Source organism: Actinia tenebrosa, unplaced genomic scaffold (genome assembly GCF_029948245.1).
Source record: "Actinia tenebrosa isolate PJP-AT-01 unplaced genomic scaffold, QUT_ActTen_1.0 PGA_scaffold12__29_contigs__length_12842862, whole genome shotgun sequence".
NCBI lineage: Eukaryota > Metazoa > Cnidaria > Anthozoa > Actiniaria > Actiniidae > Actinia > Actinia tenebrosa.
Window position 1 is genome coordinate 1670618 of NW_028292572.1, and position 27994 is coordinate 1698611.

At 37.1% G+C, this 27994-nt stretch overlaps 3 protein-coding genes across 3 annotated transcripts in view; 1 reads left to right on the forward strand and 2 right to left on the reverse strand.

Moving 5' to 3' along the window:
* LOC116291275 (gamma-aminobutyric acid receptor subunit beta-2) overlaps positions 1–9182 on the reverse strand; it is a 28441-nt gene extending 19259 nt beyond the window's left edge. Inside the window, exon 1 of the mRNA XM_031698429.2 lies at positions 9062–9182. The gene's annotated coding sequence lies outside the window, so the exon portion shown is untranslated. The remainder of the gene's footprint in view (positions 1–9061) is intronic.
* LOC116291276 (gamma-aminobutyric acid receptor subunit beta-3) lies at positions 490–15963 on the forward strand. The gene is made up of 10 exons (XM_031698432.2): positions 490–626; positions 6835–6942; positions 7833–7939; positions 9605–9672; positions 9761–9978; positions 10355–10437; positions 10974–11111; positions 11188–11341; positions 12389–12614; positions 13032–15963. Exons 2-10 carry the CDS (start codon positions 6863–6865, stop codon positions 13293–13295), a joined length of 1338 nt encoding a protein of 445 aa, XP_031554292.1. The 5' UTR covers positions 490–626; positions 6835–6862; the 3' UTR covers positions 13296–15963.
* Positions 14517–27937, reverse strand: LOC116291274 (vacuolar protein sorting-associated protein 51 homolog). The gene is made up of 22 exons (XM_031698427.2): positions 27880–27937; positions 26828–27043; positions 26341–26426; positions 25541–25696; positions 25333–25406; positions 24698–24830; positions 24145–24233; positions 23682–23764; positions 23202–23251; positions 22810–22913; positions 22471–22585; positions 21997–22097; positions 21597–21676; positions 21364–21506; positions 21131–21253; positions 20800–20895; positions 20016–20120; positions 19446–19493; positions 18180–18336; positions 17362–17434; positions 16889–17015; positions 14517–16685 (listed from the first exon to the last, which is right to left on the reverse strand). Exons 1-22 carry the CDS (start codon positions 27887–27889, stop codon positions 16464–16466), a joined length of 2391 nt encoding a protein of 796 aa, XP_031554287.2. The 5' UTR covers positions 27890–27937; the 3' UTR covers positions 14517–16463.
* Between the last annotated feature and the right edge of the window lie 57 nt (positions 27938–27994).

Consider the following 27994-nt stretch of genomic DNA (forward strand, 5'->3'; position numbering starts at 1 on the left):
ATTTCTTTATACGAGATAAAAAGTTGGTGTGAGTGTTTTCATTGTCTTAATTCTTTTCCATACTTTGAATCATCAATGAATGTCATTATTCAAGTCGTTTTGAATTTTGATATTATTAGAAATTATTCTTACAAATGTACATTGTTTCTTGTTTATGTACAAGAATTTCATGCTGAGATTTTGTCGTTTTGGATTGCGGCGGTCTTGCTATTGAGGTCGTAAGAGAGTTTGTTTTTAACTCGTATTTGCAATTCTTCGTTAAAATGATTCTAATAAAATTTTATGGCAATCTGCGACTGTTAGATGACCGTGAAACGTTAATCTCAGCCAACAAACAGGGGAAATCTTATGATGTTTTATTCATTGATACGATTATTTCCAAGCCTATAGGGAGATAGACAGTAGAGATACGAGTGTCCTTGGCTCGAATGCGTACATATGCAGGCCCCCTACTGCCCATCAGTCCAGCGTTACTCACCGCATACACAACATATTAGCATAGAGCTATCTCATAATCATCCCACCACCGCCTTAGACCTAGGATTAGTATAGAATCGCACAAGCTACGCTCGCTTCGTACGCTTCGGTTATTCAAATTTCTGCATTCTTTCAGAACACTATCAGAGGTAGGTAACTTTTAACTATTTTTATCTTTCTTTTATTTACTTTTTTTTAAGTTATAATTTTCAAATTTGATTTTTTTTCTTACCGTGAATTGCAAGAAATAGTATCGAAGTAGGATTTTGTTGCGTTTAGTTTGTTACATTTGGTGCTAGCACCAAGCAATTGTGTTTACTAGTACCCGCAAAAATATTTAAAAATTCTCGGGAAAAAATTACTATCTGTCACTTCGTAACATTTACCCTAACTGGATAACTGCTGATTTTGTTGACCGATAGATATGTTATGAATTGGTTTTCAAGAGGGGTAAACTTGAGTAACAATTGATGAATAAGGAACGGAACGGTTCGCTTGTAAACTCACATTAAAAGCATCGACTATTCTTCCAAATATCAACAGAGAAAGACTTTTCCAATGAATCAAACTTTTTCTTTGTTAAATGGCTTTAGGTAACCCTGGCAGTTAAGTTCGCTTCAATACGAATAATAATAATAATAATAATTCTATTCTTTATATGAAATGCTGCTTTGCGCTAGATCCAAAACAAAAACCAAACTTCTACCTGTGAGGACAATCCTACTACTACTTGTACTACTATAATGTTAGATTGAAGAATTATTCAATTATTAAGATGTCTCGTAAAAAAAATTCATTTGTCTTAACATATCGGTATTTTGATCGCGAAGTTCTCTAATACACCTAAGTGCTACGAGGAAATTCCTCACAAGATATCCAAGAAGACTAGTTCGTTCAATTTTCAACGGATAATAATTCAAAATTATCTAATTTCTTATAGCTTGGTTGACTGTAAATCTGTCGCTAAATCCAGGAGTCACTTTGTCCAGCTTTTTAAAGTTTAGACGTTTTTAGCTTTTGAAGTTTGAATTGTTTGGGGATTGTTTCGGTCGGGTCACTAGTTATTTTTACAACGTTATTCTCGAAAGTTTTCCAAAAATCCCATTATCCACAGAAACGTTTGTATACAGTATGCTCTTCAGATTTTCTTACTTCAAATCCACAAACATAAACAAATTATGAATTATCGGCGTTGCTTCCGAAAACTTAAACTTAAAACTCGCGAAGTTTTTAATATTTTGGGTCTTTTTCCTTCGAGTCCAAGACGGAAATATTCCGTGAAAAGACAGACATCCTAACGCTAAATATTTGTCGAGAATATTTACCGTATTTTCCTGCTTATTATCATAATTATTTTTCTTTTATCGGGTAAACTATGGAACTATGAATTATTTATAACAGGTATATTAATTTTCGGTGATAGACGTAGAGTTCTCTTAACCTCAAAGCTCTTCTCATTTGGATATTTTCAAATACTTGATTATCCGGTGATGACTAATTCTTAGCTGAGATTTTTGTGGTTTGATAAGAGATTGAGATAAAGATTCTAGAGTTTAATTTGTATTCGTATTATACAGGTACTTTCATAACAAGACCGTATTGTAAGATCGTTGAAAACTAGGAAAACCCCGTTGGGATCTAGCTTGAATGAAATGACAATGAATCCATACATTAGTCCGATAGGACATGAATGTTTATTTTGTTAAAGCTGGTTATTGAAATCAGTATATTTTTTATTATAGTTTTCAAGCTACGATCTAAACTTGATTGTAACGAGTAATCTTTTTAAAATGGCTGTAGTCTTCTTCCTTTTGTGCACGCAGGAAGACATTCATAACTTCTATTAATTCAACAAGGACACAGATAAACGTCCAAATTTTTACTGATGAACCCTGTGAAGGCAAAGCCCTCCTCCAAAAATTTCTCTCCTAAGAACTAGCGATAACAAGCTTGGGCGATATAGTTATTGAGACATCCTCATATAGATTTGTCAGGATATTTTTGTATTTGTTCGGCTTCGCATGCACATGGCATACCAGCAAACACACTCAAACAGCCGATACTCTACGTTGCTAACGTATTGCTAAAAACTTAATACTGATAAATTCTGTAGCCATTTGTAATTGAATAATTGGATGTTCGATTTTAAACTAACCAAATGGTAAACGAGGCAATGTGTCTTCTCTGTCTAAGTTATAAAATATTATTCTGAAAAAAACGCTGTTTTACAAACGTTTGAAGCAGATGTACTGCACAGCTACGCGCGCAAAGGACTTTGGGTCAAAATATCTGGCCTCAGTCCTGAACTAAGACGCATACTGACAACAATGAATCATATACCATCCACACGTATTAAAAATTAATAGGGAGTGGGGTGTGTGTGTGTGGGGGGGGGGGGGGGGGGGGGGTACCATATTGGTCAAGAACTCTACTAGACAAAATAACTAAATAAATAAGACACAATAGCTTTGAAACAATAGAATTCAAAATTGAAGTCCCAAAAAATCACCACGTAATGTGGAAAACAAATTGTCGTAATAAAAAAAGTTTTAGATTAAAAAAGTCTTAGACGACTTCCCGTTGTTTTCCTGTTGTTTAGTAATTAATTTCAAGTCGTAGTATCACAAAGCCACTTTTCTAGAAAACGGTGGGCTGAAAATATCAAAAACAACCAATATTCAGATGCTCTAGAAAATGCCTAAAGCCCCGTTTACACTGGCGATTTTTGCGGCGATTTTTGCTGCGATTTTTGCGGCAATATTCGGCAATATGAAATCTTTTGTCTCATCGTTCAAAAGAGACATTCGTCTAGGAAAATCTTGGTATCCTGAAAAAAACTTTACAAGTAAATTCTTTACCATTATTTATTATAGGCAAAATCGTAAAAACATCGCAGCAAAAATCGCCGCAAAAATCGCTAGTGTAAACGGGGCTTACGAGAGCTCTTTAGAACTATATTCATGGTTTCGACTTAGATGGCAGTTTTACAGAGGAATTGAAATCTTAGTTAGCTCGCCCAGTTGTAAGTGGTCATATGTTACATCGGCGAAAATGGCCACTACGGCCGAAAGCCTAGCAATGAAATGAGCCTACAAAACAGTGTGTATGCGGTTTCTCATTTCAATGCATCCTACCGACTTACAAGAATTACGAAACACAGTATCTTTTTTAAAGAGTACTACAAGAATTGCGGGGCAATTTTATTCTCTACTTTCACATCCCCATAATGCCTTGCGTCTTTGGGGGGTAACCAATCAAAAAACTGTCCCAAATTGAAAGGTTTCTTAATTGAATTTATACTATACCTGCTTTTATCTGTACAATACTGATTCTTAGTTTATTCCAAGTTATTTTTGCGTGTACAGATCATCATGAGCTTCGGTCTTACAGAAAATTTATTGACTTACGAAAAAATTTTTAATATTTACCTTAAACGTCTTCAAGTTTCTATCTTTTTCTGTTTTTTACTTCTTCATTTTATCTTTGGATACCAAACAATTAAGGTATTGTCAACATTGTCTGATCAGCCTTCAGCAAAATAAGTGGGTTTTTACCCTCTGGTTACCCCCCAAAGACGCAAAGTATTATGGGGATGAGAAAGTAGAGAATTTTATATTTTACAGGACAGTGACTAACAAACTTGTGGCCATCCTTCCATGTTCGAGTTTAGAAAACGATATTTTTTTGCTACTAAGTGCTCGGTATCAATTGCCCTATTTCACTATGACGTCACATCAAAACAATCTATTGTTTAAACGCAAAGGATCATGGTCGTCGGAGGGGATCAAATCAACGCAAATTCACCGAAAATTGTTCTAAAACCCGTATCAATCCACGAAGAGAAGTAGTATAGCCAGCAAACGCTCAGAATATTTGTAAGTACATAATAACACATATTATATCTGAAAACCAGGCCATTTTGGATTAAGCTGTTTCGCTACGAGTTGTTGAATTTTCTATTGGATTCGGCGATTCCATCCCCCACATAAACAAGCAGTGACGTCATAGTAAAATAGGGCAATTACCATCTAACTACATCGTTAGCAAGTGTGGATGTGACTCAATGAATGCTTTCTTAATCCTCAACTCAATCAGATCGAAGAAAAGATAAAAAATAGGAAGAAAAAAGAAATAGTAGTTTTTTTAAGTACTAAAGTACATAGTTATAACATTTCTAAAAATACGAAAAAATTTTGGTCAGATCTGTAACTAGATTTTTCGCTATTAACAGTAGTTCCCCAACACTTAATTAACTGTATTTGAACAACATGTTTGATTCGTCTTCGGCATCATTTTAAAATATTTTATTTTTAAAGCGATTCGTAGAGACCATTATGGTAATTTTTTCGCAAAGAATAACTTTTTGAGACGCAGGAGTGAAAGATGTATTTTGGTTCAATATAAATTGCAGAAAGTTGTTGAAAGTTGGGCAGAAAGTTGTTGAAATTTACTTTCGTGCTAAAGAAAGTTTCTGTAATTCACTATTTAAGTGAGACGGTTTCTATATGGTGGTTCGGTTTCCTAGGGAGGAGAACAAAACGACTGCCAAATATATTTCTCGTTCTGAATAGGTCAGGTTTTTTAAAAATTAAAGTAATTTAATTTAACAAAAGTCAAGCTGAGTAAGACGAGTTCTTTTTAGTTGAGTTGAGTTGAGTTGAGTTGAGTTGAGTTGAGTTGAGTTGAGTTGAGTTGAGTTGAGTTGAGTTGAGTTGAGTTGAGTTGAGTTGAGTTGAGTTGAGTTGAGTTGAGTTGAGTTGAGTTGAGTTGAGTTGAGTTGAGTTGAGTTGAGTTGAGTTGAGTTGAGTTGAGTTGAGTTGAGTTGAGTTGAGTTGAGTTGAGTTGAGTTGAGTTGAGTTGAGTTGAGTTGAGTTGAGTTGAGTTGAGTTGAGTTGAGTTGAGTTGAGTTGAGTTGAGTTGAGTTGAGTTGAGTTGAGTTATTTTGAGTTGAGTTCTTTTAGTTGAGCTGAGCTGAGTTGAGTTGAGTTGAGTTGAGTTGAGTTGAGTTGAGTTGAGTTGAGTTGAGTTGAGTTGAGTTGAGTTGAGTTGAGTTGAGTTGAGTTGAGTTGAGTTGAGTTGAGTTGAGTTGAGTTGAGTTGAGTTGAGTTATTTTGAGTTGAGTTGTTTTGAGTTGAGTTGTTTAAGGTTGAGCCGTGTTCTTTCCACTAGGGCCACGTTGAGTTGAGTTGTTTTTAGCTGAGTTGTTTTATCTGAGTCGAGTCCAGTTCTTTTCAGTTAAGGCGCAATTACACGAAGCAATTTTCTCTGCAACTTTTGTGGCAACGGCGTTGCGATACAGCGCAATTTGAAAAATGTTGCGAAACAAGTTGCAGCAATCGTTGCGTAAAGCAGAATTCGTTTCTACTTTTGGCAACGATTGCGTCTCCTTTGCAACGTGTAGACACTCTTGCAACTTGTGTCGCAACGCTGTTGTGAGACAAGTTGCAGAGAAAATTGCTCCGTGTAATCGAGCCTTTATTCTGAGTTGAAATGGACTCACTTGAGTTGCACTTCTTTTTATTCAGTTCAGTTCTCTGTTTGTTTAGATGCAGGTGTCCTTCGTACCCACTCTGTCAGTTTGAGCCCATTTTCAATAACCGCATTCATTTTCTAACATAAAAAGATTACAACATTATTCATGAAGCCAGTTCTGTATTGACTTCATGCATAAAGCCGTCAGCGAATTTCATTATTGCTAAACAACCAATCAAAGTCTTTGTTTTTCTTATGGATTTTTTGATTAAGTGTTTAAGTAAGTTTTTTAATGTTACTATGAACACGGAAAAGCCATGCACTACGTGAGAAGAATCTAGATATACTTAGATACTTCAGCTTTGGGACAATCTCGTCAATAATACAAGGATAAAGCTGAGTTTTATCGTTATCGATACTCATAAATCTATTCTTGAGTGGATTTAGGTATTTCTTTGTCATTTAAGCTATTGAAACAACCCTAGCAATTCTTAACAGAATTCGAAGCTTATTAATATCAAGTTCAGGTAAATTCAGCTCAAATATGTAGAAATTCGTTTTTAAAGTATGACAGAAGTAAGAATGTAGAAAGTGTTTGCGAAATGTAGACAATGAAATCTTTTTTTCGGTTTGAGAAACTAAGAATGATTTTTTTTTTTAAATCTTTCTATTAAAATTAGAATATCGAAACGATTAGTTGCGTAACACTACGCCGTAAAACACTATTTTTAAAATTTAAAAAACTCGTATTTTTTAATAGCATTTCATTTTCTTATGAGTTTGAGTCCCAAATACAAATTTTGTAATTTTATTTGCTAAATATTTAAGTTTTATCTTGTTTCCAACTTCCATTTTCGATTATTTTTATTCTTTTATTATTCACAGATAGGTCCTTGGAAAATTCCTTGTCAAGATGGGCCGTGGATTCCTAAGAGTTGTACTACTTCTCTCGTTCCTTACTCTCGTTCACTCTACAGCTGAGAGAAAGAAAAAGTACGTACAATATATTTGTATTTTTACTTTGAAAAGACTTGAATCTAGTTTTACCCCTCTTTTTTTCCGACGAAGGGCTGACGTCCGAAATGATACTTTTCACACGGTGTTTAACTCAGTTTTCGCGTCATTCACTCGTTTTTCCATGAATTTCTCTGCTGCCTGAGTTTATATTTTTGTGAAGTTTCAGGAAGCTTGCAGACGTTTGTAAATATTTTTCGTTGTTAATTCTCGCATAGTTTTGATATTGTCATTAATGTAAATGCTGTCGTGTTTTTACAGTGTTTCAACAGATGCTATAAACTACGGCAGTAAAGTTGTTTTGTTTTGTGTGGATCTGAGAGGATAACATCGAAACAACCACTAGTTTACTCACTAGGTTCATTCTCATACTGTTGGGAAAGGTTTTTGAAGTCTTTTCAAAGCAACTAAAAATATCTATCTTCTCTTGTTTAGTAAAACACGGAGATTGTTGTCATAGAATACTATAAAGGCTGTTTATTAAGGACGTTTGCTAAAATAACTAAATAGCCATTCCGAGGTTGAGGGGAAAGCTGAGTTGCTATTGCAGTGGATTTTGGGACTGCTTTAGACGAAGAAATAGACGCAGATAGACACCATCTTGGAAAGATGTCCCATAAAACAGCTCCAATATGCACTGCAATAGCAACTAGATCCAGTGTTCCCCTCGACCTCGGAATCGCTAATGCTGTTCACGTATATATATCTTGTACTTCAAAGTTGAATATTGTAAGTGATATCCCCATGCCTTTCAAAATAAAACACCTGTTTGTGTGCACGTGTGGGAGGGGGCGAAAGGGAAAACAGAAGCTAGGAAGGAAACATTAGAAAATACATTAAAATCTGCGGGATAAAATTCTTTTTTTAAGGTCTATTGAGGATTACAAAGAATCAATGGAAGAAGCAAAGAAGCTGTCCGATTTTGTCAACAATGCTATCAAAAATAACGACAAGAAAATCAGGCCAAATGCTGGAGGTATGAGTGAGATAAATCTGCAGCAGTGTTGCGTTTTAGAGCATGCGTAATAATACGTCTTATTCTTTAGAGCCCTCGTTTGTTTTGTCCTTCGCCAAAACGATTCTGCGCAAACTTGAACGTTTACTTTATTCGTTTCGGTATTGTAGCAATAAATCACAACTTTATGGAAGGATAAAGCTTAGCAGCATAACGAACAATAAACAACAACAAACAAACAAACGGACAAATCAACAAACGAAAACCTTCGCGATTCTTAGTTTTACCCAAAATCCTCCATTTCTTGGCCGAGACAAGATGACTGCAAGATCGGAATCGTAAAGTCAGTAATAAGCATGCGTGACTTGATCTTAAGCCGCATTTATATTTTAACATTCTTTAACCCGCAAAGAAACAATTCCTGTGACAACACTGTTAAAAAATTAATAAATAGAAAAAAACTTGCTTTACTTACTTTTGATTTGAAAATTTGAAGCTTAAAATTTTGAAAATTATTATCTTTGATGCGAGAAAAATGGCAAAATCCCATGGAGAAAAAGTGTGATTTCTTCTGTATGATAGCCACGCATCTAAGGTACTTTACCATACATTACCTTCCAAATATTCTTTCTGTAAACCACAGGACTGATACATTTCTATAATTTCATTCCCCAAGGGCACATTCTTAGTTATCTTCAACTCACAGCTGTCTAAGATCAGAATATTATTTTCGAATGAAAACGATAAGACCTCAGATGTGAATCAGTAGAGAAAGCGGTCGAATTTCCGGTGCCTAACCTTTTTTAATCAAAAGCAAAAAGAACTTAATTGAAGCACGCAGAATCTAAACAAAAGTGTGCTATTTTCTTTATTTTATCGGGAAATAAAATTCTACTGCTATTCTTTTTTTCCTTTTCTTTTCTTTTTTTGATTTTGGTATCAACATTAATGTATAAGATCCATTAAATTTAAGTTAGCCTTGTAGCATTTCATGTTGTTTTTCAGTATTCTAAGAAAGATATTTTGAGTTATTTTAGGCTGTATAAAAAGTTATGATCATTATTGAAAAATAGAATAAAACTGTTTCTTACTAAAATGACAGAAATTTAATAGAAATAGAAAGTAAAATAGTCTAAATTTTACCTGTTTTCGTGTTCGCTCTTTTTCTCGCCTAGTTTTTCCCCTTTTTACGTTGTCTCAGCTCACATGAACTATTTTCACTCGAGAATACTTCACTTTAGCTCTAAAAACCTTTTCATTTAAAAAAGAAAACTGTCTAATGTTTCTTTGAGCTTTTTTCGAGACGAACTGAAACATTTAAAGAAGAAAATGCACTTTTTGCGCAATTCGTTTGTCACGAACTTTTTAGCCAATCAGAGTGAAGAATCAAGGCAACGAAAAAGCTATTTGAAAACCAAGTAATCGATTGTCTTAACAGATTTCATGATTAAACCTGTTTTTCTTGTATTTAGTACATCTGATAAGATTTAATGTGTTTTTGCAAAGCTAAGTATCTTAAATGCGTGCGTGTTTAACAAATGCATTGGCTTTAATAGAATATATTCTGCCCTGAGGGAAATAAGGCACTTCTCTAGCTCCGTTTAGGTTTTTGGTCTTAACTTCCTCGTTCTCTTCAATTCCCTAAGAAATATAGCAGAGACTAACAATTTTTTACTTTACTTTTAGGTCCACCTGTCTTAGTCGAAGTAGAATTTAAAGTGGTCTCTTTTGGTGAAATCAAAGAAGCACAGATGGTAAGATGCCGCAAGAAAAGTATCTTTTACTCTGCTCAACCAATTAGAGCGCACCTTATATCATCCAATGATATTTTCCTTTTTTTAGATCTATTCGATGGATATATTCTTCCGTCAGTGGTGGTACGATCCTCGTTTTGCTCACAACTTCAGCACTCCGTTCACCATGGCGGCAGACGCTACTGAGTTGTTCTGGACACCAGACACCTATTTCTGGAACTCGAAGTTAGCCAAGTACCACAAAGTGACCAGAGAGAACATGAGAGTCATGATAAATCCTGATGGAAAAATTTACTTCAGTACCAGGTAAAATATCTTATTGTTGAGGACGAGGGGGGAGGGGTAGGGAATACCACAGGGTGACCAGAGAGAATATGAGAGTCATGATAAATCCTGATGGAAAAATTTACTTCAGTACCAGGTAAAATATCTTATTGTTGAGGACAAGGGGGAGGGGGTAGGGAATGCCACAGGGTAACCAGAGAGATTGTGAGAGTCATGATAAACCCTGATGGTAGATGGTATCTTATGGTAGAGGGGGAAGGGGAAAGGAATACCACGGGCAGAGAACGAGGGGGAGGGGGTAAGGTATACCACAGGGTAACCAGAGAGAATACGTGACCACAGGTTGACCATGAAAAATATAAGGGGGTTTACATACGCTTTTTTTGCTTGAACGCAGGATAACTCTCGTTGCACAATGTGATATGGACCTACGTTTGTACCCAATGGACACACAAGAGTGTCCTCTGATTATCGAAAGCTGTGAGTATTACCGTCTTACGAAATCATGTCTATTAAAGTAACCTCAAAGGCCCGGAAACAAGGTATCTGTGTCACGCAACATTGTATGCAGAGAGATGTCGTTGCAGAAGTAGAATTTCATTCGTGGTTGCGTTTGCAACGTTGCTCACAACAGTTTTCTCGCAAAATCAACCTCTCAATACACATGTTTTACTTCTAGTAGTCAAATACCGCTGTGTTTATTGATTACTGACTCATTTACTCAGGTTAGCCTCATTTCAGTGTCTAAATATTCACAAATACCAACAGTAAGGTAAAGAATGCATAACTTCAACAATTATTAACACTTTGAAATTCCAAGGTTCTTTGACTGGAACTCATGAATATATTGAAGCTAACCCTGAGCAACACATGAATATGAAAAATAAATTCACACAAATTCGTCGCCTAAAACAGCCCCAGAATGCACTGCAATGCCAACTCGACCCGGGTTTTTCCCTTTTTTCCCCTCAACCTCGGAATGGCTAATAGATGCGGTTATTTTTCTGTCTTTACAGATGCGCACACTAGATCTGACGTGGACTACGTCTGGAAGGGAGGAAGCAAACAAAGTGTCGAGATCGTTTCCAAAGAGATGGCACAGTTTGAATTCATGGGTGCTAGCACTATTGTTAATTCGCAAACCAACAGTAAAGGTATCAAAAAATTGAACTTACTTACGTAACTTACGTAACCCTTGACCGCATAACACGAACTGTGTTTCTCCGACAGGTTCGTTTGCCAGTCTCCATGCCAAATTCCGCTTCAAGCGTCGCGTCAACTATTTCATAACGGCCACCTACATGCCAGCAATGATCCTAGTCATATTGTCTTGGTGTACCTTTTGGATCCATAGGAACGCTGTTCCTGCCAGGGTCACCCTCAGGTGTGTATCATTTGTATAAATTTAAGGAATATAAATTGCGCGCGCACTTCTCTGTACTGTGATATAAACACGCTGTGATCTGAAGAGCACGAGAGAAGGAAGCTTCGGAACACGACCCGTAGCTGAGAGTTTCTCTTGCTTCTTGAGTGCCCTACAGCTCCAAGCGTGTTTATATTACTGTAAAGAGACATGAGTAGCCGTTTTATATTACTTTTATTGAATATGTTTGAACGATTTGGCGCGAGCGTCTTGCTGTTTCTCACCACTGTGTAATTCATTCCTGAGGAAACTGGTTCGAAGCTTTCCAGAACCACTTATGTCAATAGACCAGTTTCGAATTCCAAATTACCGCTGTGTTCCTTTGATTACAGACTCATTTGCACAGAATTAGCCTCGATTTTGTGCAGAATATTCACGTGTTCCAGTCAAGGTCCGTCAAGTTTCAAAGTGTTTGCATTGTTGAAGTTGTGCATTCTTGACTTTACCGTTGGTATTTGTGAATATTTAGACACTGATACGAGGCTAACCCTGTGCAAATGAGTCTGTGATCAAAGGAACACAGCGGTAATTTGAAACTAGAAACTGGTCTATTGAGTTATTTTGAGGTTTTGTTTTTACGAGGGTTTTCTCTGGATTCTCCGGTTTCCTCCGTTTGTAAAAATCAACACGTGAGTTGAGTGTTGTCTATAGTAAATAGTGAAAATAGCGGTAGTATGTTTGGAGCGAAATTCATTAAAAGGTCCCTCACTGCAAAGGTTTGGTTATAAAATATTGTCTTGGTATTGGTTTCGTGGGACGTGTAAAAGGAATGTTAACGAGTAGTTTGGTAATTGGGTTTCTTCTCAAAACCACTCGCGGGGGCATGAACGATTGTTGCAAATCTTGGTTTCGAAGTTGAGCCGCGCCGACGAAACGACTGCAGTTTGCAATAAGTTTGAAATTTCAATTTCAGGAGCAGCGCATTAGTAGCACCACCGAACGTAGTCCTGCTTTGAAGAAAATGCATTTATATTTTATATATCAACTGCTTATTCATGTACTTTTCAGTATTACTACAATCTTGACCACCATCCTCTTGTACGGCACTGTCAACTCCAGCATGCCTAAAGTCAGCTACTCCAAAGCCCTTGACTACTTCCTGATGACGTCTCTTGGGTCTATATTCATGTCACTCTTAGAATACATACTTGTCCTCAATACTTATCCCAACTTTAGACGACCAAAGGAAGAAGATGAAACCGCTAGCGAGCCACTCAACTCGCCCGATAAACAGGTAAATTCTGAGATAAAAATTTATTTTGTGAATTTTATTGCGCTAGTTATAATACTAAACAGACGGTAGTATTTGCGCACAAAAACCACTTTATGTGCACCAAGAATGCCTATACATGCACACCAAAACATTGGTATTTGCGCATCAAAAATAACAGGGCTTTCAGGCGTACACCCGCGATTTGCCCACGAAAAAACGCCCGTACTTGCGCGCCAAAAAAACATATTTGCGCATCAAAAATGTCGCTATTCGCGCACCAAATAGATGTTATTTGCGCACCAAATAGGCCCTTAATCGCGAACCAAATAGTTGTTATTTGTGCACCAAAACTACATTTTGGCGCACCTAAAAATGTCGTTATTTGCGCATCAAGACCGAGCGTTGAATATTGATAACAAATTTTCTAATTTCCTACAGGACCTGACACCCGATACCATTGTAACCATGATGGACAAAACTTCCAACGGTCGAGAACCCACTGTAAAGGATAAGGTCACTACATGCCTCGCACCTAAACCCAAACCACAGAATAGCAAGAATGACAAAAATTTACCCTATTTGGATGTGCACTGGATCGACCGCACCGCACGAGTTATCTTCCCTTTGTGTTACTTCATCTTTGTTGTCGGTTACTGGATCTACTACGTCAATCATCCAGAGACCGACTTCTCGTTGTTTTAGAAAAGGTCTCTTGAATTTCTAGTCAATTTTCAGCCGATACTCTTTGGGATCGAACTGCAATGTACTTTACTAGATCACTTGATTTTTTGTTTTTAAGAAATGTTTAAGGAAACTTTACGTGTGCCGTTGGATAAAAGCAGGGTGGTATGGGAACAAATGTTTATCATTCGCATATCCGAGTATACGGTACAAATTTTTATTATTCGCATATCCGAGTATACGGTACGAAGCTTTATTATTCATATATCCGGGTGTACGGTATACCAGATAAAGGACTAGATATCGTATTTGGAAGCACAGAAAAAGTAGGGACAACTGGGACAATGCTCAGATGAGTTCTGGCCAAACCTTCGTAATAGTATCTTACTGGTCGTTGCACCCACCGGGGATTTGAAATTCTTATACCGGTGAGAGTAAGGCACGTGGTGATGCAATATCGGTCAGGTGTTGCACCCAACATTCTCCCTGCGGGTGAGTGGGCTCATGGTGATCTAATATAGGTAGGTGTTACGCCCACCGGGGTCTTGTCATCCTTTCTACCTGCGAGAATGAGGCCCTTGGTGATGTAATATCGGGCAGGTGTTGCAACCACCGGTGACCTGACATTCCTACCTACAGAAAATAGACCACACAGAATCAATGAGGACACGAGGATAAGTGGAAAACGTCTAGGTAATTTATTCTTTAAGCATTAATATTAATATACCTTCTTAAAGATAAGATTGAAAGTTTACTAGAGCTGTACATAGTTCCCACCATTTATTTAATAATTTTTATCCGAATTTCATTCTAATCTGAAATTGGTATGCCCAGAGTATTTCTCTTTTTTACTCAGTTTTTCATATTTTTCCAATAATTCAAATATTACATAGATCCTGGCAAAAATTGACATCAAATTATTGTGTTGACAAACCTAAATAACTTTTCTAAAATTCAACCACATGGTAAACGAAAAAAGGAAAAAATCAGCTTAAAAAACTTTGTTTTTTTCTTATTCCGAGGTGGTGTCGGATCCTTGCAGATTTAAAACTAAAAAAATAATATTTGAAAAAGTTTACTGTATTTATAATACATTTTGTTGTAATAATTCTCTTTTTGCTTCAAAAACATATTTGACAATTTTTTTCATACCTATTAACAAGATTTGGTTGTTTAAAGTTAGAAATTTATTTGTGTGAAGTTTAATTCATCAAGACAGGTTTTACTTAACTGGTAAAGTAGTTAGTAGACAAAGTAAATGGAGGTTTTATTTTGTGTCTATTTGACTATTAAACAGTTTAGTAATTTTTGTTTCGCAAGTTAAAATCCCCCTAAGATAGCATTCATTTTTTAGGAGGAGCCATGGAGCAATAGCTCTTAGCATATGTGTCTAATTTACTAGTCCACCCAGCTTAGTTTTGAAATTTTTAAATGGCCCCCAATATGCCTAACTGAAAAAAAAAATTGTGAAAATGCAAGCTTATTGACAGAAAAAATCAGTGATCCCCCTTTTTAACTTGTAAATATTTGATGCCCCCCCCCCCCCCGATTAATTCCTCCAGCCCCCCTCCCCCCTCCTAAAAAATGAATGCTCCCTAAGAAAGAAACATTGTTGAGGGAAGAACTTATGTAGCACTTAATTTATGTTCAAACTTGGTTCCCACAGCCTGTTTTGACTTGTTTTTACTAAGCTTTTTCTTAAAAAAGAACAAATATCTCTAAAAACGATAACAGACAAAGTAAAAAACTATTGAAGAGAAAAAGTAAGAAAAAAAGTTAGGTAAAAAAAATAGCAAGGAAAATGTTGTTTTGGAAACCAGACTTGGTATATTCATTAATTTAATGGTATTCTACTAGCTTTTATATTTAGTTTACTATGTGTTATAATATTTTCTGAATATAATAGAGGGATTTTACTTGGCCCATCTTTTTCTTTTTTAATTTTACTTTGGAGGTTAGTAACTAATAATTATGAATACACAACTTCGTGGGCTGAGTAAAATAACTCTACATTTAAACCAAGTGTTAAACAGATCTAAAGGTTATAGCCTACTAGTAGCGAAAAGTTGTTTGCATCTAGATATGTTTGACTGACTAGCTGAATTTTGACTATTCCGCCAAATGGGCTATTGACTCATAGGCCATTCGGGCTCGAGGACCAATTGCTAATTATTGTACATCTTATCTGCCTCAGCCTAGGGGTTCGGCAGATAACATGACCTTGGTCTTGATAATTTACGTTATCATGCTCAACCTGGTTCAATTATTATTTATTAGTTACAAATATTCTTCCATGCTGGTTTTCCAACATGCTGTAATTTAAAAATAACTAGGCAAGCTCAATATTTAGATCACTGTTACCACATAGGATAGAGCTTTTCCTCTAATCGTTAGAATATTCTTTACATAACCTTAGACATTACGGATGCCAGTGGTTTCACATGCAAGTGAGGTTAATGGGTCACTTTAGCACTTTTGACTCAATTGCCTCGCTTATGCCAATCTTTTTATAAACACAGCTCAACTGTGCAAAACAGAATGAGAACATCAAGTAAGGTTAATGGGTCACTTTAACCCTTTTGACTCAATTGCTTCGCTTCTTTTGTTTTTAAAAACTTGGCTCAACTGTGCAACATTGAAAAGAATGGCATCTTTAAAGTCTTTTAATAAACTAATAACCAACATTTGACAGTTGAGTATTTTCTTTGATCATCAATGTTACTCCAATCTAAATAGGCTTTGCACCTTCACGTGGTGACAGCCATGACAGGAGGCAAGAACAATCAAATCTGGTCTAATCTGATTTAAGTGAGAAAGAATTCAGTTTTCTGGAAGAAAAATACTCTATTGTCATGCCTCCTGTTATGGCTGCCATCACGTGATGATGCAAAGCATCTTTTGTTGTCAATGGTATTGTGACATAATGATGCAATCAGTCTTTTTCATGCGTACTGTAGTATGCAAGGCAGTCAGCCTTGATGGTGACACATGCTGGCACAGTTGTCCTAAGGTCATGTTCTCTATTCTATTCCTATTTATTTCCAGGAAGAAAAACAGTCGGAACAAAGTAGTCATATAATCATAAATTGACAACCCTCTACCATGTTAACCAAGTTAGACCCTTTCAGCTTGGGTATAATGTTTTCCCATTTCAGACCATGTGTGGTTCCTTGAGTATCATTTCTTTGTTTAACCCCGATCACATATAACATCTACAATACTAGATTCCATTAGTTCAGATTCCACACTTCGATTGACAGCACTGTTCACCACCTCATCCAATAACACATGAACGAGATTTTCGTCTGATACAAACCGCCAAAGATAAAGCTGTAGATAATGTGTATCTACTTGAATCTGCTGTAGACCATATTTACCAAAGGTACGCAGTCTGACGCACTCCAGGAGAGTCTAAAAAGGTTAATTCTTGTTTAGAATGCAAAAATATTGGAGTGGAAGAAAATGGACCAAGTGTCAGGCTCTACTGACTTACACTAGCAGATGTAGGCAAGCTTTACTAGGTTCAGGGCAGGTTTAGTGTAGTGTAGTGTATGGGACAAACATAGTGAACTGTGGAAAAGTCAGACCCTGATTCCCAGACAAAATTATCTTACCTTTAGTGCTATTTTCACAACCCCTGTGAGAACAGAAACTTTAGAAAATTCTACTGGACTAAATATCTCGATTTTCTCTGAGAAAAGTTTCTGGATGTTACTGAGAAGACTTGAATCAAAGCCAGTACTAAAAAGAAAGTAAAAGATGACATATTGTGAGCCTTGCAGGGCAAAGCTGTAGCTATATTGAAACAAATAGACCTTGGGTGTAATTTCTTACCAATTCTGACCATGTGTCATTCCCTTGAGTATCTACCCTGCGAGCAGAGTCTCCTTTTACCCGTAGAGGAGTTAAAAGGAGACTCTGCTTGCAGGGTATTGAGTATCATTTCTTTGTTTAAAAGTTGTGCATGAGAAGATGCATTAATTTGGATACAACTCAAACAAAGAATCTTACTTCACAAGAATGAAATATATGAAATTGAAAAACATTATACAAATTAAGTTAAATGGTTACTTTGAGGGTCAAATACCTTGGAGTGTAGCTAAACTGAGACCGGCTTGGCTTTGCTTGGCTTGATAATGAGTAAGCAAATTTACTTGAATCTGTCAAAGGAGAATAAGATATAAGATACCAACAATTGGATTTCTAATTCATCAATGTGAGGTGTGAGCCTTCCTCACTCCCTTCTCATTCAGCTGCACCACTCAAACATTCCCTTCCCATTTCTACTTAATATCTCATTCATCCTTCCTCTCATCCTATCCCACTAAGGCTGCATTCATAATGTATGGCGGGGGGGGGGGGGGCATGGGGAAATTTTGGTAGGAAAAAGGGGGGATGGACAAATTTTTATCAGAAAAATGGGGGGCATGCACAATTTTTGGAAGAAGCTACAAGCCTTGCTTAGGGGGGACCGTATTTTTTTGCATAACTTTAAGGAGGGTGCTAAGAATTATTCTGCACATTTCAAATTTTCACCTGACCCCCCTCTGCCATACATTATGAATGCAGCCTAACCTGAACTGTGAGCCTTCCTCTGTCCCTCCCAATACAGCTGCACTACTTTAACATTCCTTTCCAATTTATCCTTTTCTCATTCATCCTTCCTCTCACCCCATCCTACTCACCTGAACTGTGAGCCTTCCTCTGTCCCTCCCCATACAGCTGCACTACTTTAACATTCCTTTCCAATTTATTCTTTTCTCATTCATCCTTCCTCTCCCCCCATCCTACTCACCTGAGCTGTGAGCCTTCCTCTGTCCCTCCCCATACAGCTGCACTACTTTAACATCCCTTTCCAATTGATCCCTTTCTCATTCATCCTTCCTCTCACCCCATCCTACTCACCTGAGCTGTGAGCCTTCCTCGCCCCTTCTTCATACAGCTGCCCTACTTGAGTATCGATCGCCGTCACATCTTCAACAATCCGCTTCATCACGGCTCGCACATTACGTGGTTCAATAGTATTGATCCAGTCCCGTGTCTCTACACTCTTTCTAATCATCTGCAAGTAACAATGAAGAGTAAACCAATGGCAGACTGACCTTTTTCAGGGGGGTGGTTGTTACCTAGAAAGGCATCACATCCTTTTTATTATTATTATTATCATTATTATTCTTATTCTTATTACTATCATTATTTAAACTTTTAAAATTAATGGAATACTTATCACGCATTAATGAAATGAATTGTTCCAAATCCAAATGACATAAAATTAAATTGCAAAAAATATTTTTGAGTTTTTACCTTTTGAATAGCCATTAATAATCTTAATGTGTAGCAAAAACATGTCGAACTTCTAAAACTTGTTTTCCTCTTCTAAATGCCTAATTTTGAGTGTTTTTTAAATTTTGGAAAATAAGGAACCGTATATAGATGGAATGGACTGGACTTCGGTTGGCTGGATCGTACGGATCGTTGACTTTTTTCTACGCCGAATTTGCAGCTTTTATCCTATGATTTTTATTTATTTTATTATTCATAACTAGTGATTCTATTTCGAAATTTTGAAAGAAAAAAGAAAAAAAAATTCTTTTAATGTTTTGGATTGTGGCACTGGTTGAAGTCCTGTGAAGCCGGTCATTGGCGAAGATTTTTCATGGACTGTATACAGCATGTATCTATAGGTGACTCTATGGATCGTAACAGGTTTTTACGACTAATTGTTACAGGTTTTTAATCCAAATGACATGTTATTTTATTATTACTCATATCGTATGAGTTCTGTGGAAACAAAAATAGGTAACCGTATTATAGCCGTATCGTAACGCATCTTAACGTAACGTAACTACGCGTCGTGATTGATTGAATTTCTGGAAGACAATGGGAAACCATTTCAATGTTACGGCATGTCGTACCGTCAGTTTTCGTGCTGAACTCAGTGTCCTTCGTGAGTACAGTTGTCTGTTTGTTCTCTCTTGTGCTTCGAGGTAGTTTTTTTTTTCTTTTTCTTCTTGATTTTCTTCCACAAAAACCAACTTCTAAATTCTAATTCGATCTATTGGTAGCCTTATCAAGTGGGTTGGAAGACTCGTTAGGCTTCTCGTCCACCATGGAGTGGCAAATCCAATTAGTGTGTACCGCATATATCCCAACGAAAACCAAACTACGTACCTGGGATATGACTAATCCTTGGATCTTCACATAATGATTTAGTAAATCCTAAAGAAATGTATTAGTAAAAAAATAATTTACAGACCGTTCCTGCTTGGGCGTAATGTTTTCCAATTTCACATCAAGTATCATTCCCTTAGACCTAAGATCCTTTGAGTGTCATCCATATTTGAGTATTTTCTCAATCAGTACCGGTAAACAAAGAAATAATATTCAAGAGAATGACACCTAGATTGAACTAGGAAAACATTAGGCCTAAGTTGAATTGGTCTGTTGATGGAACAAATAATAGTAGGTAGGCGAGCATGATTTTATTTGCTTTGCCGCCGCAAAGTCAGTGAGACGGTTGTGAAGCAATACAGCGAGTAGCCAATTGCTGACCATAATTCTGGACTCTTTCTATATATATGTTAAAAACAACATGCTACAGATGTATTTTATTTGACGGCGAAGGAGAGCGCACTGAAAGATCGCACAAGTTGTTTCATTTTGAAGACTTTGTTGGATCAATTCAATACTTTTTTAGGGTGGCGCAAAGCATAAGTGTTATGGGGAAATGATTTGGGTTACCTGTGCTATTGATCTGGCTTCAGACACAAGCTCTGAGACTGGTGTCCGCACGCATCCCCGACGAAGCTCTTCGTCTACTGGAAACTGTTCATCCGTCAGACTTAGCTAAAAGTGTAACGGGAAAGAAGGAATGAATGGAACCACTATCAATCTTTCTAAGTACCATCATCAATCTCTTTCATCATCATCATCATCAGTTCTCATAAGCCCCATCATAATCATCATCATCAACAACATCAATAATAATAATAATAATAATAATAATAATAATAATGGGAGTTTCCCATATAGCGCATTTTAAATATCTCAATGCGCTTTACATTTATGAACAGTGGAGGACTTTACGGGCTGCATATTAAGGCGCTACTAGCAGCTGTGCAGCTTACAATCATGAGTGTGAATTGTTAGTAGATTAGTATTGTGCCTTCAAATTGGGATAGGCTGTTGAACCGAGAGACAATCCCCTATTATGACCAACATCAATCAACATCTATGTCACCAACTATCGTCATCACCACCAATAACGAGCAGCAATCAATACCCTCATCATTACCATCAGCATCGATCAACACCATTATCATCATTATCGACAAAAACTTTGATTATCATCACTATCAACACTATCACTCCACTTCACCACCATCAACATCGATCATTAACATTATCGTTATCATATTCTGGAGTATTTGTATTATGAAGCACAAAGATCAAACTCTAAGGTAGACAGTGAATTTGAAGGGGACAGACAGCTATTTATAACCAGAGATCAATTAAGATCACTCACCACATAAGTGATGGTGGACTCATGGAAATCAGTACAGAGTCTTGACAAAAGGAGAACCAATGCTGGAGGAGGTGAACTCACTTTGTTGCAAAAGTCCTTCAGATGGAAATACCAAATATCATCAGTGGATGAATTGCTTCTACACGGACTAAGTTGGGTCCCTAACTGCTCTTAGTATTCTTTCTCTGCCTCTACCACCCCCCCTCCCCCACCTTCACCATCCCCCCAAGTCCCCCCTTCTCCCAAGGACGCCCAAGCCCCCAATTCCCCATAGACCCCCAAGCCCCCCATCCCCCAGGCACCCCCAATTTAGTATTTACTCTAACTTTACCTTGGCAGTTTCTAGCACGTGTTTCAAGAAATCTACTACCAAACCTTCTCGTACATCGTCAGCACAGAACGGACCACGAAAATACGGCTTGACGGAAAAAGTGATATCAGGACCTATAAATGCCTGCAGATAAGAGATATTCAAGAGTTATTCTATCTCATACCATACTCTCTAAGAGGTGCAATTCAGAAAAGATCGTTAAACGATGCAAAAGAAAAAATCAGAGAATTTACCTTGAGATAGTTGAGTACAGTCTTGATTTGATCCAGGATTGCGTTACTGGTTTGTGTAAGAAGATCGGAGAGTGCGTGACTTTTATCTTTGCCTGTCTGTCGGGGTAACGCAGCTAACGCTTGACGAGTGTCTGTCAGACAAACTACAAAGACGAAAGAAAATTAATTTTGTAGGTACGTTAAAATTTCCACCCGTAGGTAGAGCGATTTTTTTTGACGATAATTTTAAATACCTGCAAATTGCTGTCGTAGGCTTTGAGTGTAAAATATTACTCGGTTGTGTGCAGCCCGTGCAATGATGTTTGCTCCCGACCTTGATAAACAAAAGGAGATATGACATTATAACGACTGAGCAGCATTCAGTCGACTGAGAAGAAGAAACGCTCTGCCAAGAAGGGGTGGAGAAAGCGCCAAGCAAAAAAGCTTACTTTTTACAGCAAGAAACTGAGGCTCGGCAAGAGAGCTTGGATACCACCACTCTTTCTGGATGGGATACTAGAGCATCACAACTCTCCTATGACTTAAGCATTTCATCAGGTTACGACCAGACCCCCCCCCCCCCCTCCCACAAAAAGGGACGAATTAGGAAATGAGACAAGTCCTGTCCCACCCCTCCCTGGTGAATATACTGACCTGCCAGAACCAATATCTGGAAGAAGCTTATGAACCGCCTGAAGACGACGATGAAACCGATCTAGTGCGCGCACCAGGAGGACGTTATTACCAGTATCGGTCTGTGAAACAACATATATACACATATAACCCTCTTGACTCTAGAATTACTGGGTCCGGGTTGTGGTAGAAGGATCAGAGGACCCAAAGATAATACACCTATTTAAGCGTAATGTTTTCACATTTCAAACCTTTTGGGAATTTTAAGATTCCATTTCAACCATATTAATGAGTCTTTTAAGATTAATATTTTTAGCGGTAACAAAAACATAATACGCAAGAGAATGAAACATGATGGTCTGAATTTTGAAACATTACGCAGAAAGTTGACTTTAAATTCCACTTCGATCTCTTGTCGAATGCTCAAGCTATTGCCATAAAATAAAAATCTTATGCTTCGTTTTGTATGGTGCGTTATCTATACTTTTTACACACCTCGAGTTCAATTCTTGCTTCTGTGATTTTGAAGTACTGGCCCATCAACGTCTGCATGAAACTGGACAGCTTCTTAGATACCACTCGTTCTAACTCTTCTGGATCTGTCACATGACTAGCAAATAACAAAGAAAGAAAACAAAATGAGAGATGGTCAACTAGCTCCACGAAAGAAGCTAAATAACGGCTAGATTTACGATGTACTGTAAATTGGGGACTTGACAGACTGCTTACAATATCTTGTCATGAGTAATACATTGTTTTTTTAACCAAGAACTCTGGAAACATAGGAGAAAGAACTTCCAACCCACATGTTTTGTGCCATATCTAGTAACTTACTCTCCAATTTGTCTTTCTACAAACTGCTCCTTATAAGAAGCGATTACCAAGCACACAGTGCTTAGGAAGCCATTGCACCCACAGTCAATGAACTCCAGAAAATCCTGAAAAAAAGAAAAGACTTGATTAAGCTTGGTTATCATTTTCAACTTGAAGCAATTATAAGCATAAGCACCCTATAAAGACTCATAATCAAGTTGTGTGTCACACATTCAACAGCGAGTATCTTTTCTCAGACATGCTAGAGAAGAGAAACAAGAAGCTGGTGCTTAAATCTATACTGTAGTGATCGATCATCGATCGTATCCGCCATCATGATAAAATAAGAGTCGTTTTTTCAGCGACAAACAGAACATCAAAGACCAAAGAGTGAAATTGCTTCTGTTGCTTACCATTGGTCTTTGATGTTTGGATTCTTCCTGTGTACTATCACATTCTGATGCTGCATGAGAGAGAAAAAGATTTCTTGATTACAACGTGAAAAGAAAACCAAAGACTAATGATGTGTTAGGTGAAGTATTCGCAAAACAGGAGCTTACTTTTAAGATTTTCATTATTTTTGTTTTGTCAAGTTTTACAGCTTTTAAGTATATATATTTAAGGTCATTGACATTTTTGGCTGTTCTTGTGACGGCCATCATCAGGAGCTTATCTTCTGTATCTCCACAAAGTGAATAGGAATCCCTTCCTCCCCCCCTCTCTATGGATCCCCCACTTCTTCCCTCTTTTCCTACTAGTCTCTTATATTTTCCAATCTTAGCCTCCCCCCCACGTTTTCCCATACTAGTCTCAATCTTAACCCCCAAGTTTTTAGGTCATTCTTTTGTCCCTGCTGTTAAGTGGTGAACATAATTTTATGTATTAAGTTGTACCTTCAACAGGCTGTAATTCTTGCTTTTTAAATTCAACTTGAGCTTCAAGGACTCTTATATTTTCATCCAATCTTTCCCTTGCTCTACGAGACAATGTAAAATCATAAATTAAGTTTAATAGACTTGTTAAGTTTGGGCATGATGTTCTCCCATTTCAAACCATGTGTCATTCCCTTTAGTATTATTTCTTTGTTTAATGGTTGCACATGAAAAGACACATGAATATAAACACAACTCAAACAAAGAATCTTATTCCCAAGAGAATGACATGTGATCTGAAATGGAAAAACGTTTTACCCAAGCTAAAGAGATGAGAGATTCAGTTCCCCACATTTCCAAGAAAATATATCTGGCCAAAAATGAGGTAAACAAGCACCTATTGAATCTCTTCAGATCTGCCCCAATAGAGGTAGATAGTTTTTCACAACAATTTCCAGACTACTTTTAATTACTATTTACTTACTGGGTAATGAATTCGTCACACAGTTCGTCTGCTGGCTCATGAAGTTGTAGCAACAAGTCCACACACTCTGCTAACTGCTTGGGAGTTGACTTGAAAGAAATGATTAAAAAAAACAAGTAAATTCTCTCTATCCAGTGTACTCACTATATGACAATCAAAGTCACTTAAATCAGGAAAAGCTATTCATAGTATTTTTCCAAAACAGATCTATAAATTGAGTGGAATTTTGTATGCATGCCTGCAACAAAGAAATGACAGACCTTATAGATCGCCTAGTCAGACACACTTCTATACACTCAGACATACCATATATTATGGCATATGCCATGTCTGTGTAGATAATTGTTATGCATGCCTGCAGCAAAGGAATGACAGATCTTATAGATCGCCTAGTCAGACAAACTTCTATACAGACATGCCATATATTATGGCATATGACATGTCTGTGTAAATTGTTCTTTGATTATACTGCACGCACAGTACATGTATTTAAATTTCATCATATGGAATTTACTGTGAGTTAAAAGGGATGTCAGTTCAGTTACTCTTATACCTTAGGATTTCTCAGTTGCTCTCTTAGTCTTGTTATGAGTTCTTTGACTATTTCATCACAATCTTGATGGATGCCTTGAAATGATGGCATATGACTGTATTGGTGTAAGACATCCCTGGCTTTTGTGTAATACCTGTATTGATTTTATTTCCATGCCAAAATATTAGAAAAATCTGCACTTTTACTATAAATTATACTAAGACCAGGGTCCTAGGGGTACCCTGAGGGGAGGGTCCCAGGAGTGAAGTCAGTAGAGGGATCCTAGGCATGCCCTGAGAAGATGGTCCCTGGGGGAACGTCCAAGGGTTGTACTGAGTAGAAGTTCCTAGTACTTTGTGAATTAAGTGGGGTCCAAGTGGTGAGCAAAGCGAGGGTTTCTATAAGTGTCCCTGGGGTAAACTGAGTAAAGGGTCCCTATGGGGAACAACCCAAGCATATAGTGAGTAAAGCGTCCAAGAGGACCTTTGAAAGCGTTCCAGGAGTGAAGGGTTCCAGGGGTACGCTCACAGGAGGGTCTTACAGGTGTATAGTACCTGGGGAATGGCCTGTGGGCAATATAAGGAAATGCCATGAGAGCATTCTACCAACAAATTCCAACTAGATTGTATTCCCTTAGCAAATGACTAGAGGATTACCTGACAGCCAGTCCATATTGTTTCATTTCTACACATTTCTTTAATCTGGATGGTAATTCAAACAGAAACTGAAGCTGAAATAAAATCAAATACTAGACATTAATAAATGATCCAAACCTTGGATTATCGACTAAAGTGAAGACAGTTTCCAGAACAGACATAACAGATGCAGGACTGTGAGTTCCACACTACACTATAAGTTCAGTACCTTAGTTAGTAATGTATGGACACCAGATAATTTTGTAATTTGTTGCCGTTTGTCTTGTAAGGTGCTGCTTATCTTCTCACTGAAGTCTGTGATGGCAGACATGTTCTTTTCAAGCTCAGTCATCTCTTCTTCCATTTTCTTGAAATCATGTTTCATCTTTAAGATAATATGAAAAAATATTCATTAGAAATCCATTATTTATTTAATTCCATCCAACCTGCAGCAGTGAAATAGGGAGAGTCGCATTAGACTTTCAGAGGTAGAGGGAAGAAACTGAGTCAACTTGAATTGGCATTTAATGCAGTGCATTACATGTGGGACTTTTTTATTGGACGAATTAGAAGCCATCTTTGAAATATCTCCCCTAAAACAGTCCTATGATGCACTAAAATGCCAACTCAAACAGGTTTTTTCCTCAACCTCGGAATAGATAATAGAGCAAGGGGGAGCTAGCATGTTTTTTTTTGTTATCATATTTTGCTATCATTAAAATACTCAACAAAACTTGTTAGAGGTAGGAACTTCACATGTATAACCCATGGAGAGAACCTGGTACATCTAATCCCAGCAAGGCTCATCTGCATAAGACTCCATACCACCCTACTACCCAGATCTGATACCAATTTTGTAATGACCAAATTAGTTCCTTCCATGATGTGCTTTATCATCATCATCATTCACCTATGTTCATGTCCCCCCTGATGGCAATCCCTACACCATTCAAGGAATAGTTTCCAAAGATGCTGAAAGTATATTTGCAGTGTTGATACTCTAGCTAAAAATATATCTGTTATCCTTGCCTTTCTTATGGTATCTGTCGCACTGATGAACTTATTATAGTTTTCGTAGACCAATGTCTGCATATCGCTGTCTAAAGCCTTGATCTCTAAAGTGAATGACAAAATGAGTTATTGAGTTTAATATAAGTCTTCCATCAGTGATAAAATAAAAAATTGATAATAATACCTAATTAAGTTTGGTACGGTTCAATTTTAGTCGATTTGGTTTGATTTAAGAATGGTTTGATTATTGAACATTCAATTGGGTTGGATTAACCCTTTAAAGGCTAAAAGGATCCAACACAGGCTCTTCCTGGAACATATAATTAGGGTGTTTTTTATTTCTCAATATCAAAATGAAAAACATATGACCAGTAGATATTGAGGCCTTATAACACACATCCAACACAATCCAAATTAATTGAACAATTGGAATTTGATTGGGTTGGATTACTAAACCACCCATTTTTTAGTTCTTAGGTTACAACGATTAAAGATGGATCCTTACGCTTGGATATGTCCCCTTCTTTATCCATAAGCTCAGTAAGTGTTTTTTCTTTGAATGTCTTGTCTAAGTATGTCTCAGGTTGGAAGTGAGCCCCATTGATGTCGCATGGGTCAATGGATGTGGGTTTCCCTGTCTCTTCGCCGACTCCATAGTACATCTTAAGAAGGCCACGCCTTTGCCGATGCCTATTACGAGCTGGATCATCATGATTTTCATCTGTATAAGAGATGATAAATTTGATTCATTTAGAACGTCAGCACTAGCACTTTTGAAGCAATTATTAGTGGTATATTGATTTCAAAGTTAGACACTACACAAGAAAAAGAAAGGTCAAAATTTGACCTTTAATGCTGTATATACAGGACAGCAAAGGGTTATCTGCACAGCTGGTGATAGCACATAAATGAGGTGCATGATTCAAGATTATATTCCCAAATTAGCTGCATGATTGCATATTGCTACATTATATGTCATGCATGATAGTTCAAAAACGTTCTCCATGATGTGTGATTTCATTTAAAAACCCAGAGTGTAAACTGTGATGGGAAAGAAGAGATCAGAAAATAAATTGTCTGCATTACGAGAGTGTTGCAAGACATTATAAAACAGTCTATTTTCTTGAATCAATATGCTTTTTCTGTTAATCATTTTTATTTTCTCGAACGAGTTTTGGCAATAAAATTCCTCTCTTCCGGCCGGTTGTGTTGAATATTTGAGTCATGGTAAAATTAAATAAAACGAGATGGAGTAGGATGAGCTAAAATTGCAAAGAAATACATGTTACATAGATAATTATACGCATCAATAGATGTATAGGGCATTGCCCAAATTTAGTATAAACGATCATAAGATCAGCTGTTAATAACATTCTAGAATAATAGGCGAAATCTCTTCCATATCTTGATCGCAGAACAAAAACAGAGAAATATATAAAGCAGAAAGATTCATTAAATATGTTGGAACATTGCCAAATCAATACAAAACTACTAAAGAGCTTTGGACGAGAAATAAACTGGATCAAAAGTTTAAAAGAATAAAAAACACCAACTCACCGTCCGCCATCTTGGACCCGACCTGGTTACACGTCAGAGCATGCGCAGTTTATGCTCGGTCAAATTTGTTTTTGGGAGGAAAAAATCTCAAGGTTTGGTTCAAATAATCCCTAAT